At 42.3% G+C, this 12696-nt stretch overlaps 2 protein-coding genes across 3 annotated transcripts in view; one reads left to right on the top strand and one right to left on the bottom strand.

Annotated features, from left to right (window-relative positions):
- Positions 1-5102, bottom strand: part of LOC109474908 (bifunctional UDP-N-acetylglucosamine 2-epimerase/N-acetylmannosamine kinase-like) — an 8599-nt gene extending 3497 nt beyond the window's left edge. The window contains exons 1-6 of the mRNA XM_019775389.1: positions 4355-5102; positions 2524-2743; positions 1643-2244; positions 1111-1323; positions 790-877; positions 334-550 (exon numbers count right to left, since the gene is read on the bottom strand). Of these exons, the coding sequence (XP_019630948.1) occupies positions 334-550; positions 790-877; positions 1111-1323; positions 1643-2244; positions 2524-2714 (1311 nt within the window). The 5' untranslated portion in view covers positions 2715-2743; positions 4355-5102. The remainder of the gene's footprint in view (positions 1-333; positions 551-789; positions 878-1110; positions 1324-1642; positions 2245-2523; positions 2744-4354) is intronic.
- A 144-nt stretch (positions 5103-5246) lies between these two features.
- LOC109474913 (beta-1,4 N-acetylgalactosaminyltransferase 2-like) lies at positions 5247-12385 on the top strand. 2 transcript variants are annotated; one of them, XM_019775398.1, is made up of 13 exons: positions 5247-5346; positions 5814-5899; positions 6326-6475; positions 7061-7171; positions 7559-7665; positions 8075-8130; positions 8555-8735; positions 9193-9279; positions 9434-9624; positions 9973-10113; positions 10412-10541; positions 10914-11021; positions 11466-12385. In XM_019775398.1, the coding sequence occupies exons 2-13, from the start codon at positions 5841-5843 to the stop codon at positions 11690-11692; spliced, it is 1548 nt and encodes a 515-aa protein (XP_019630957.1). In that variant the 5' UTR covers positions 5247-5346; positions 5814-5840; the 3' UTR covers positions 11693-12385. The 2 variants fall into 2 exon arrangements, with proteins under 2 accessions (XP_019630957.1, XP_019630958.1); XM_019775399.1 differs by having other exon boundaries at positions 5304-5358.
- The last annotated feature ends 311 nt before the right edge of the window (positions 12386-12696 follow it).

Genomic DNA, 12696 nt, shown 5'->3' with positions numbered 1-12696 from the left:
GTGTGGGGAAGAGGAGGGAGGGTACGAGTGGGTGTGGGGAAGAGGAGGGAGGGCTACGAGTGGGGTGTGACGTCTGGTACGAGAAACAGCCATGCCTTCAAATATCAGAGTTCTCAACCAAGAATTTAGGTGCTCAAAAACTCGTATTTTCCTAGAACTTGTGGAGTGGAACTCGTTGCCACCAAGCACAGTTGGGGAATCATCACTAGAAAACTTTAAACAACTCCAGATTGGACGTAACATGTCGTTCGGTGTAATACAGCTAGCTGCCGTCGCTCCGCGTGCCTGCGAAGCTGATGTGTTATGCGGACGGGCGGTCATACTGATACAAACCTGCTGACTGATGATGGCGACCCTGAGGTTGGTTCCCCCCAGGTCCACGGCCAGGGCGCTCTGTGTCTCCAGGATGTGGTCGATATCCTGTGACACCGTGTCCCTCATGGGCGGGAAGATGAAGGTCTTCTGGATGGGCTTGTCCAAGCTTTCCCTGATCTTATGGATGAACATCATGATGCGCTGACAAGCATGACCATCTCCATAGATGTGTGAACTGAGAGTGATAAAAATATCTGCTTGTAGATGTATGTGATTTGGAGATTCAATAACAGCCCTTTCTTTTGTTGGCTGCAATTAAAATTCTCATTTGCAAAACAACAACAAAAAGCAAAACAAACAAGACAAAAACAAGCAACAGAACAAGTAAACCAGTATTTCATACCAATGCATGCATTATGGAAGTTTTTACTATGATTGATGTCCCAAATTAAGAGCAATAAGGATGTCTCGTACCTTGGAAACTGCTTCTTATACTGTAGGTTGATGGCATGTAAGATCTTGCCCTTAGTGTCTGCATCCTTCACATGCAGCACATTTTCACCTGTGACAGACAATGATAGACAGGCATTTGCTTATTAACAACGAGACATAACATGGAGTGTGCACGTACATTTTGTACTGCCATCTAAGTTATCTAACACAGTACATATAAAGACGTTCTATTAAAATGTTGCAGAAAAGTACACGAAAAACACTTCAGTCTGAAGCGGACGTCGACCCTTACATCTGCCCGGAGATCAGATAGATGTACAGAAAGAGATGTTTAGAACTGACCTGCCTCCCTGCCGATCTGCCGCTTGCCCAGGTTGACGACGGGCGTGCCGAAGGCTCCAGCCTCTCGGATCCCGGCACTGCTGTTCCCGATCAGGCACCCCGCGTTAGCCATCAGGATGATGAACTGGTCGTACGGAATGTGTTTACAGAGGCTGAAGTTGGGATTATGTTCAAGCCCGCGTCGACGGATAGTACGTGTCATCTCCTTGCTCCCTGTGAGAATTTAAAGAGCAGAAAATTAGAATTATGTGCGATCTGTTTGTTCATGTTGAAATCGACTCGAGTAGAAACCAGCAATTCATGAAACTGTAATGATTATGCAAATCTTTGACATTGGTTTTTCTTTAAAATCTAGAGGGAAAGTCATAGCGCATCGTGTACTACTCGTATTTTACTCGTGAGTGGGAACGTACAAGATGAGTGTGAACTGACGTGTAGTGATGACTTTGAACGTGTTTTGATAAATTTGAATGGGAAATAATGAGTTTAGAAAAAATCTGGACAAGCAAGGCAGAATGTGAACAAGACTTACCTGCGTCAATATTGGGGAAGAACAAGACCGTTTTGACTCCAAAGTCCAGCAGTGCGTCTAACATCAAATCAAACATTTTCAGCGAATCTGTAATGTTTGTGGTGACAGGGTGTTGCAAGGCGACGATGTATTCCTTCGGATCGGCTCCATGTGCCCACCTGGCCAACACGCTGCCGTAGTTCCTCGTGTGGGAGCTCAGGAGCTTGTCGTAGGTCGGACAGCCGGACAGCAGGATGCGGTCGTTGTCCTCGCACATGGAGAGCAGGCGTCTGCGGGCGCGGTCGGTGCAGCAGGCGTGGTAGTGCGCCAGTTTGGTGATGGAGTGGCGGATGGAGTCGTCGATGGTCCCGCTGACCTCCCCGCCCTCGATGTGAAGAATTCGGATGTTCATGAGTGCAGCACACGTTGCCAACGACAAGGCGTCGAAACGGTCGCCGTGAACGATCAGGAGGTCGGGCTTTAGTCGCACCAGCACGTCGGGGAGCTTGACGAGCGCTAGCCCGACAGATTCCGCCATGGCTGCCTCATCCTCGCCCCTCACAATGGTGTGCAGGAACCCGTCCACTTCAAACCCATCCTGCTGAATGACTCGATAGGTTGAGCTGCACAGGTAACACAACAGAAGTACGTTAACGTTCAACAAATGACTCTTAAAAAGCATCTGAGAGAGAGAGGGGGGAGCATAATGGAGAGTGGGTGAGTGAGTGAGTGAGTGAGTGAGTGAGTGAGTGAGTGAGTGAGTGAGTGAGTGAGTGAGTGAGTGAGTGAGTGAGTGAGTGAGTGAGTGAGTGAGTGAGTGACAGCCAAAAAAAGAGAGAGGGAGGGAGTCCATTGCAGAAATGTGGATTGTTTCATCTATCAAGAAAATGCTCTAGCCTTACCCATAATCATCGATGAGATGAGTGCCCATTACCACCACCTGTAGCTCCATATCCAGGTCCTCCCGCAGGGCACACATGATCGGCGCTAGTTTGGAGTAGTCGGCGCGGTTACATGTCGCCACACAAACCTTCATTTTCCGATTCCCCGGGTTCAGCTGCTCTTTGGTCGTGTCTGGCTCCTCTGACGACATGTTGTTGTTTCAGGCCCGTGGAGTGCAAGCTAGAAGTCGAGATGAACATCAGACTTACTACGGCAACCCTGCACAAGACTGAAGTTTTATCTCCTTCAACTTCATCAATTTACGGTAGAAAAGGCGTTTCTCTCTCATATACCAATTATGTTATGTGCTATCGAATCTGAGTGTTAGACTTGATTACGAAATACGAGGTTCGATGCTATTGCTACATTCTTTGTGTTCAATGTACTTTTACGTTGTCGCGGTTGCTGTGGTGGATAATTGGCGACGAAGCAAAGAAAATAATGACCTTCAAGCTCAGACGTTGATTAGGGTGCAACTTAGAAATATCAATTCCAACGTTATTGTTACATTCGCCAAAAAGCATTTACTCAAGCAACTGGATATGATTTTGGAAACGGTCAGACGTTTCAGCTAGCATCCAGTAACTTTCGTCAGTGACTGAGAGACCAGAGGAGAAATGCAGGTTTATAAGTACAAACTGGGTCAAACCGAAGCACCGCGCCCAAGGCGGTAGGACACCCGTTTCCAAGTAAGCCTCGGCCCCGAAATCAATTTTCACCCAAAACACGCCACTTCGTACACTTCCCAGCCATATCATTTAGTAGTTAATGACATTTTGCAGCGGATTATGAGAAATGTGAACTCAAAACATCGAAACCCCTTCGTCACTTTTTTTTTACCGCGCACTGTTAAACATGACAGTTCAAAAACTATATACATGTGTTTTCGAAATGTCCCATTCATTGGTAACTACATACGGGCTTGACGCTTCAAGGTCATATAAGTCAATCGACAGATCCATTGTACAGGCACATACACAATCCTACCCACAGTCAACAAGTTGTTCAGAAATTCATCTACATCATAACATAAAAGGACTATTGCTAGATTTAGTTGTACATATGTACCCTCTTTCTCTTAGAACGTCCTTATCGCAAAGAATGGTCAAGCAACTTGGTAATTGGATCATGACATGACAGTAACAAGGGTGCGGTTGTTTACGTTATAGAGCCTTAATTGTGACAAGCCTCTAAAATGACATGTACTCACGCCACACAGAAAGATCAGCCAGCAGTTTGATAAAACTTGTTGATATTTGAGATCCAGTTTCTCCTATATCCGTTAGAAAACTTATAGTTCTCTGTGGAAATGTTCCCACATTTGACCGGGGCTATATAGATAACTTTGACTTTTTAAAATCAAAGTTCAATGGGATTTGTTCGAACTACAGTAGTACTTGTATACCGGCGCATATCGGGCGTGTATGTCGTCTACCGCTTTTGAAGTGGACCGACTTAGCCAGGCTGTTAGCCCAGGTGCTGGTGCGAGTTGACAATGGTTCAGATTCCTAGCCTTTCCTTTTCCGTGAAGTGAACAACGTCCCTCACAAGACAGCTGATATTTAGCGGAAATTTGTGCGAAACGCCTAAAGATAACCCCTAAGGATGCACCGATGGCGTCGAAGGACGGTAAGGTTGTACTGGCTCACGGTACAGATACAGAATTTCTCCTTGTAAACATGTCGTACGGCGAATATGTCAGTGACCTTGATACGTTGACAGTGGCGGGCACAGCTTGTTCCTGCTTAGATATGTCTAGAATAAGAACTTTAATAAATGAATAGGTCTCACCTGCGCGAGAAAATGGACGACAGTCTTGGAGACCTTACAGTGCAGACGTGGCAAGGACGATGACCGACAAAACTTGTCCGTCTACATATTACTTACACCGCCGTGTCTATGACGTGAGAGTGAGAGGTCAAGGCGCTACCTTTGACATCCCCACGGCAATAGACGACTTGTAGAATTTAGTTCCTCATAGATTAATGACGCAGACAGATTCGCTGTAATGAACACAGGCATGTATTTCACTTCAGTGTCTTTGGTTGACCTTGTTCGGAGACAATACTATGATCTGTATGTTTATTACTCCGTTTGACTTTGAGCCAATGCAAGTTATTCATGAATCTCACAGGCTAGCTCCGTGTTTGTCCTTCCAAAACTTATCTATATAGCTGCTGTTCAGCGTCTAAATTGGCTCTCTGATCATTGTAACTGCATCGCATCGCAAAAATTACACCCAGGGCCGACGTGAACAAGCCTGTCTGTTGCGTATGACTGTTCTGATAATGATCTTTTACACGCCTTAGGAGATATGACGTCAGGACACTTTAGTGAATCTCGTGCCCAGGGTTCTTTCCAATCAGGTTACCGGTAGCTTTTATGGGGGTCACCAGAATATACAATTGTAAATTTGATACTTTGACAAGCTCTAAAACACGAAACAGACAAATTTTGATATTATTGTCTGCAACACGCAAAATGAGATAAATTCTGTCACATGTTCTTAAAGAACTATTGTCCGAGAAGAGACAATTATGGCGTCCTTTATTTCAAGGATTGTCCAACCCCTTGACCAACCGGTTTTTCATTGAATGGCGCATGCGTACTGTTGGTCTTGAAAGGTTTGTGTAGTGTTTCGGTCGATCACATATCGTATATAACGTTAGATGTTTCCACTTTTTTAAGTGCAGGAATAGCGATTTTGTATCGGAATTCCGGTAACAGTGGATCGGAAGCCATCAGGAGCAGAGCCGACGCTATTTATCACTCAGCAGTGACAGGTGAATACTCCGGTGGTTAAATTTAATTGTGTTCCTTGTCGTAATTATCTTGCCCAAGTAGGCCAAATAACACACTGTCCTTTTCCTGTTTACCTTTCAGCAGTTTGAGTTCTCTACGTACCTTTTCATTCTGATTATTGTATTGATCGCTATGAGCTTTTATGGTCATGTTGAATTCCAACACATTTTACGTTGCGAGGGGAATTTGACAACAAAATCAACACTATGGTTTAAGACTATGGTTTAAAGGTCAAGACAATTATTTATTCTTCAATGAACAGCATGGCTGTCGAACTAGATAGACTGTCCATACCAAAAGATTTGTGCCTGTGCTATTATTAGCGAATGTTAGGTCTGTACTGTGCTGTGAACGATAAATATCCACCCACATTTTCGACCACGAATGAACCACAAGACTCGATTTCATATTGATACATGTATTTGATTATTTTTTTTTCTATTCGAAGTGAACCATACAAAGGATAATCGTCAAGATGAGTCGAGACCAAAGATCACGGCTTTTTAAAAGCGCTCTTCTTTTTTTCGTCGGATGGTAAGTGTGTCTACCCCCCTTGGGAATGCATATCATATGCTCAACTAAGCCTTGCGTAAAATGCAGTGTAGTTTCATTCAATCGAAAGTTACACATGGGATGCCTACATTTCCTACTTTGATATACAATTTATTCATTTTATTCAGTCTTGATCATTGTCTTACCTTGCTGAGAAATTTGTACACATAGAAAACCATGCGTGTAATACATAATTGTCCTTTGTTCAAAGACATTTTTCAAAACTACAGGACTATGTTTTTTTAGATCATTGCTGTATCACAAATATTTACACGACATTTTCTGAGTATATTTACTAGATCTACTAGTAGTTCAAAACGACCTCTACTACAAAGCTACTAAGCATCTTAATTCATTTATTCATATATTAATTCATTTTGATTTTTTTCCGTAACTCCACATATACAGCTTTTGTGGCAACTATTGGGTGAAGTTCAACATGTCAGCCGAAACTATAGCTAAAAGAGAAGCGGGCTCCATACAAGCTCCGCCCGGTTACGAAGTCAAAACAATCCTACGCTCCCTACGCCGGGAACCGGAGGACATACCGACAGAAAAGTAAGTAAAGTCGCATTTCTGTTTGTACATACTTGGGAAATGTGTGGTTGCTGAGGAGTCCGCTTCACTGTTTCTGACCTAAAGAAAGAAATAATAAATAACTCACATGTACTTCACTCTTCAATGTATGAATCAAACACAAATGTCCATATATTATATATATTTTGACACCAGCAATTTTTACACTTTCCGGTTATAAAAAAATATGTATCAAACGTTTAAAACGTTAACACGTTGACTTTGTAACTGCTGTTGTAGCATTTGGATCAATTTTTTTTTGCAAAAATCCAATGACCAACGTTCGTTGAAGATGGTTCATCATTCACGTATGGCTTAGCAGTTACTAGTGGTAGAATATTCATTAATCAGTAACTGTTTTGTAAGCTAGTACCTCCAAATTTTCGACGTCCACTGTACGTCTTGACCAAGGAGTGACCTAGTCTCGCGAGAACACGAGACTTGTATAGATCTTCTGGCCGCTCCCGCCTCCTTACGGAGCAGGGGTATGTAAGACTTGCCGTATGACCAGTAAATTAAGATAGTACTACCTAGAATTCATAAGAACTTTCCCCCATCCGTATACAGAGAGACCCCTTGTAAGTGCGGTGGACAGAGACCTGCGCACTACATGGCACCATGGCAACTGGCCAATAAACAAAAAGAGCAGAAAGCAAGTTTGGAAAGATTTGAGAGACGGTGAGTGTCTAACTTTTCTACTTTGGTGTGTTTTGTTGTGTAATTGAAGGTCAATATCAGAATTTTTTTGTCTGATATCTCAACAACATTGATCTATTTACCATATCCTATCCTAACGTTATTGCTCAGGAATATTGGTATGTTTGTTGTTTAGCGTTAAACAAAAGGAATCCTCAAGTTTTTCGATCCCACCGCGTCATTTTGAAAAGAAATGCTCCCGCAGCCGCTAATCTCACTTGAACGACGCTACTACGTATTTTTCAGACATCAACGTATAGATGTCATTCTTCATCTCATTCTATCGAAGAAACATTTCATGATTTGGGTAGCCTACGTTAACTTTGGTTTAGATCAAGATGATTGATAAAATTCTACATGTTCCCTCAGGCGCATTGATCTAAGGGATGTTTACAACCAAGTGGAAGGGTCTTCCCCAATCAGCTACCCGGCTCACGGTGTCTACTGTAGACCCTTGAGAACAGTCCGGTTAAAAGGTATGGTATATCTTGCATATCAATGAGGCGGTGGTAACCGCCATATTGGTGTCCTTGATCTGCATATTTCTTTTGACCGTAGCTCCAGTGTACATGACTTTTTCAATTTCATATTTGCAAGTTTGTGTGTGTTTTTCTGACAGTATCTTCTGTGAGCTATACATGCTTGACAAAGGTTAGAAATACTTGAGCTACGATTAGCTAGTACATGTACTGAAATGTAAATAGCTACGTTCGCCTCCATGTTCAAGGGTGTCCCTATGACGATCCGTTCGAAGAACGTTTTAATTATTGGTTGTAGCGGATCAAAGTTGGTTGTTGTTAATCAATGACATTTAACAGGGAAATGTTTAACGAAGAAGATCAATTAAGCCAAAGTTTCTATCTCCCTTTCCCCTGATATCTATAGGAGTTCGCATAGAATGGTTCGATGCCAGTGCAATCCAAGGTCAACCCCAGCTAACGGTAAGTTTGACACACTATAAAAACGGTGTTGCTCGTCCTTCTGAAAATGTCATGAAAACCTTGATATTTGAAGTGTACATGCATAGGAGATTACTGATGAACGGTTGTATAAGTAGATTCCGTTTTTATATGCCGGTCCTAGGTTACCCGGTTGATGTGAGTTTTTATATGTTTCCAGAAAGACAGGTAAACGCTATGACTCAATCGCGAGTTAAACCACCAGTGTCACTTTTGATAGCAAAAGTGTTGGATTGTATGTCTATGTATGATCTACCTTTTGATATTTGCTCTTTTGAAGTTTTTCCATTTCTATCATGTGATTCAATGATTGTGATAACGCTAGACTCAGTTCTTGACCAACACAGCGACATGGCTTCATTTCAACAGACGTTGATCGCTTGAAAACTCTCTATGACCATCCTAGGCACACCTCAGCGGAGAGAAGGGGGTTTTCGAGCTGGTCAGCAGTGTGGACTATGTAGCAGTGGAAGGGGAGGGGGGCGCCAAAATGACCATCCGCACGTCCAACCCATCTCTGCTGAACAGACAACTACAGTACATCGTGTATCGCAATACGCAGTATGATGCGAACACATTCGACTTAGGTAACGTAATAAGCGTACTGGAGCAGGAAGATTGGTGTGTGTGTGTGTGTGTGTGTTTGCGTGTGTGTGTGTGTGTGTGTGTGTGTGTGTGTGTGTGTGTGTGTGTGCATGACAACACATATTTCTCTTTTTTTGGCAACGCCTATGGAATGGAGCCATTGATCATGTTGTTATTCGTACCAACATATTCCCGTCCAAGTCCGAGGAATGGAAACGGCACCTTATGATGAATGAAAAATCAAGGGGCCATTTAAATTGTTATGGCCCTTACTGTATGTTTCATCCCGTTATCATGTTTGTCCTAGTCAGCTGATTTGGACAGCCCACCATGTAGTTCTTGTTCCCGCAATCTTCTGTAGAATGTTGGTACAAAACTCGCTTCCAGCTACAGAAGACAACGGAGAAGGCGATTTACATTCCATCAATGTAAAAATGTCCTCTTCTTCTCTTTTTGTAGTGCGGCTTCAATACGATGGTTTTACTGCAACCATACCCATACACATCCAGCAAGTCCAGTTGCCCTGGCTATATGACCAAAAAGGAGGTGAGCATACAACTGTTGCTTATATTTTTTGTTTTTACCATTTTGTCGTTAGTGTATACAATGTATGTGTAATAGTACCAGTTATCGCATCGGAAGACGTCTTGAATGTTCTAGAAAATACCCTCATCCAATCTTGTTTTAAATTTAATTTCAGGAAAGTTCCAAGACAGAGTGACCGCGGTGGTGAAGACCTTCTTCCGGTACAGCAACCTGAAACGGCTGATCGCGTCCATCCAGGAGCACTACCCCGGGACCAGGATGGTCATCGCAGACGACACTCCCGCCAAGCTCTTCACCAGCGTTCAGGGGAAAAACGTCGATCAATTCCGGATGCCGGAAAACATAGTATGTCATTTTCCCTTTTAACAACAAAGATTGTCGATTCTGGGTTAGTCACCATTAAAAAATCATGAACATATATTTTTCGAGTTGTTTCAAAGATTAAGGCAAAAACACCAGCAGTTCCAAGTAAAGTCGATAGAGGGTTCAGCAGCACTTATTCCCAAACTAAGTACCATTCAAAACTGGTGACCCTAGCATGAGATATAAAAAATTAAGTGGATGTTCGCTGCAGTACCATAGAAATCCACTAGAAGGCCCTTCGCCTGACGTCCTTCGTTTTGTAGGCACCAGCACAAATGCCAAATTTCTTCATGGTAATGAACCAGCCATAATGTGTGTTTTCTATTCCAGGGTTACTTCGCCGGCAGAAATCTGGGTTTATCCCAGGTGTCAACAGAATACTTCCTGTACACTGACGATGACCACTACATCAGGAATGATACAAAACTGCACATGCTTGTATCACTGTTGGACAACACAAACTTCCACCTGGTAAGTAACTCATATTTTCTGATACGATAAATCTACATCTGAACCTCCCTATTTTCCGCTGATTCTTCCTGTTCTATGAGCTGTCCAAAAGACAGAAGAATTAGAAGGAAACGCCTAGAAAAGTTGTCTTTTTCCGTATTTTCATTCCGATCCTTCTGTCGCTTGCATTTTTTTTAGCTTAAACGTTATTTCTGATACATTAAGTTGACGGCAAGTGCTGTAACATTGTTATGCTTTGTTTCAGTACATTTCTGCACAAGCGTGAGATCTAACTCACTTTTTTTTCTCTTTCACGCAGGTGAGCGCAACGTACGAGAAGAGAGAGTCGAAGTTTTCCAGCACGTTAGAAGTCACTGGGGACGAGAACAACATCTGTCTTCTTCAGCGGTACGAACCCAACCACTTTCACGAGATACCGGGCTTCCCAGGTAAGCCTTTTCTTGTACTTTTAAAGACAAACAAACAAGCAAACAAACAAACAATACAAAACAGAACACATAAGAAAGCAAAGACTGACGTAAAATATTATTTCTATTTCTATTCCCCCTTTTCTTGTGGTTGATTTTGTCAAAGTGGATTTGGTATGTTAAGTATATAGACCCGAGAAAAGAATATATGAATGGGTGTTACCGATATGAAAAGAATTGCTATTGCTATAAAGTATATAGCAACTAAGTCGTTCGCACTTTGCGTGTGTTGGATACATATTCTCTGCAAATTGTTCTACCCGTATTTCGTAGACGTTTGAATCAAGACATTTGTGCATTCTTATAATGGAAAAAAATTATGATATTCCTTAGGTTGTTACGCCAACGAAATTTGCCAAAATTTCTTCATGGCGTCAACAAACGAGGTGAAGTCCATTGGGTTCGACCCAGATCAAGCATTGGCAAGGATCGGACACGAAGGTATGTTTGAGAATGTCGTGCTAGGTTTATCTCAATTGCCTTCGCCAAGAAGGTTGTGTTCGGTGCCATTGTCTGTGGGCATCTCGAGAAGTTGTGGATGATATTTGGTATGCGAGTAGATGACAGCAACGTCCTAGCGGCTCTCTATGACACTGCAGAATAACTTCCGGTTTGCTGTCTCATGGTCTGGACATGCCAGTCCCGATTTTGAATGCATGAACATACGTGTAGTTCTTGATTGACTGATTCTTACTGTGTATACTAGTGTTACTTGATCCAATATGAGGAAGATCGACAAATTAGAGTGTTTTTCCCCCGATCCTAATTCGTGACAACAAATACTGAGGATGTACCTCATACCTAGTTTCGTGTCAATTCGGCTACAAAAATTGGATGTCTTTTCTTTGTGTTAGTTACAAGTTTTGCTTATTTGTGTTTCTACAGAGATTTTCCTCTCGGCACTTGGAAGGCTCCGGACTGCCGCATGTCGCAACAACGTCATTGGGCACAACCGCAAAGGTGGACCTGAATTCAAAGACTACGGCAAGTTTAGAAACCCCGGAGAAAAATCGGAAGCACTAAGGTTCAAATATAACCTGTTCAAGCACAACCTAGCCTGTACACAGATAGACTGGGGTATGAATACAACTACAACTAAGACGAAGAAGTAACCGCCATCAAGTGAAGTCATTTCTTTTATTAGGAAAACACTGCTAATGCGCGCGCCGTCACGTCCTGAAAAGTGCATTCAGTATTTAGTAAGTGGTATTTTGCAATGATTTTCATATGAAAGTCTTGATTTTCAACTATGCAACGTTTGGCCTTCCTGATCGGACCACTTCTTGTACAGCTTGAAATTGAAATATTTTTACTTGTACTACTAGTATCTCAATTCCAAATGAAACCCCTACAAAACTAGAGCCCAAGCAGAAAAAAAGGTGTTGTAAAATATAGATTATTCCATAAAACACTGTACTGTTAAATGTCGTATATCTTAAGTCAATAGTTGTTATAAATTTTAGAAATAGATCCCATAAATCTATTCTAGAATTTGTCAAAACATCTCAACAGCACAATGTAGATATTTGCCTATGTTCACATTTGTTGTGTTGTGTGTTGGAGTAAGTGATTATGGACTGTCTAGTTGCCATATGACTGAAAATAAATGGATGACTAGAATGTAAGATGTTAGAAGTGTACGTGAAAGGAATGTGAAACGTCGTCTAATTAATGACAGAAGTGACAATGAAGATCAATCAACACTGTATATGATAGATATAGTGCTAGGCTAGAATTTCTTGTGTGACAGACAGGCGGTGGAGAGACCAAAATATGAGAAAATAAAACTGCCGCGAACATGTCAAGATTTACAGTATCGGCGTTCTCTGTTGTCAGTGCCCTGTTTGTTATTTGCCAAGGAGGCATGTCTGAGAGAGATGTTAGTTCAGCTGTGTCCATAGCATGTAGTTTGTGCACGTGTCATCGGCGTGTGCGTCCCCAAGTACATGTCCCTCTTACGTCTCAGTCATATTTCCAAAATGGTGCCGATCTAGGCTAGGCCCCGACCTGGCTTTAATGAATGAATGAAGACCTTTATTGTACATTTGTGTTCTACAGAACTAAGTACAGGTCGCATGGGCACAGAACATGAACATAAACATATACATTACAAATA

The sequence above is a fragment of the Branchiostoma belcheri genome, unplaced genomic scaffold, assembly GCF_001625305.1.
Source record: "Branchiostoma belcheri isolate BF01 breed outbred unplaced genomic scaffold, Haploidv18h27 scaffold32, whole genome shotgun sequence".
NCBI classification, from domain to species: domain Eukaryota; kingdom Metazoa; phylum Chordata; class Leptocardii; order Amphioxiformes; family Branchiostomatidae; genus Branchiostoma; species Branchiostoma belcheri.
Note: the sequence above shows the minus strand (reverse complement) of the source record. Positions and strands in the feature narration are given on the sequence as shown.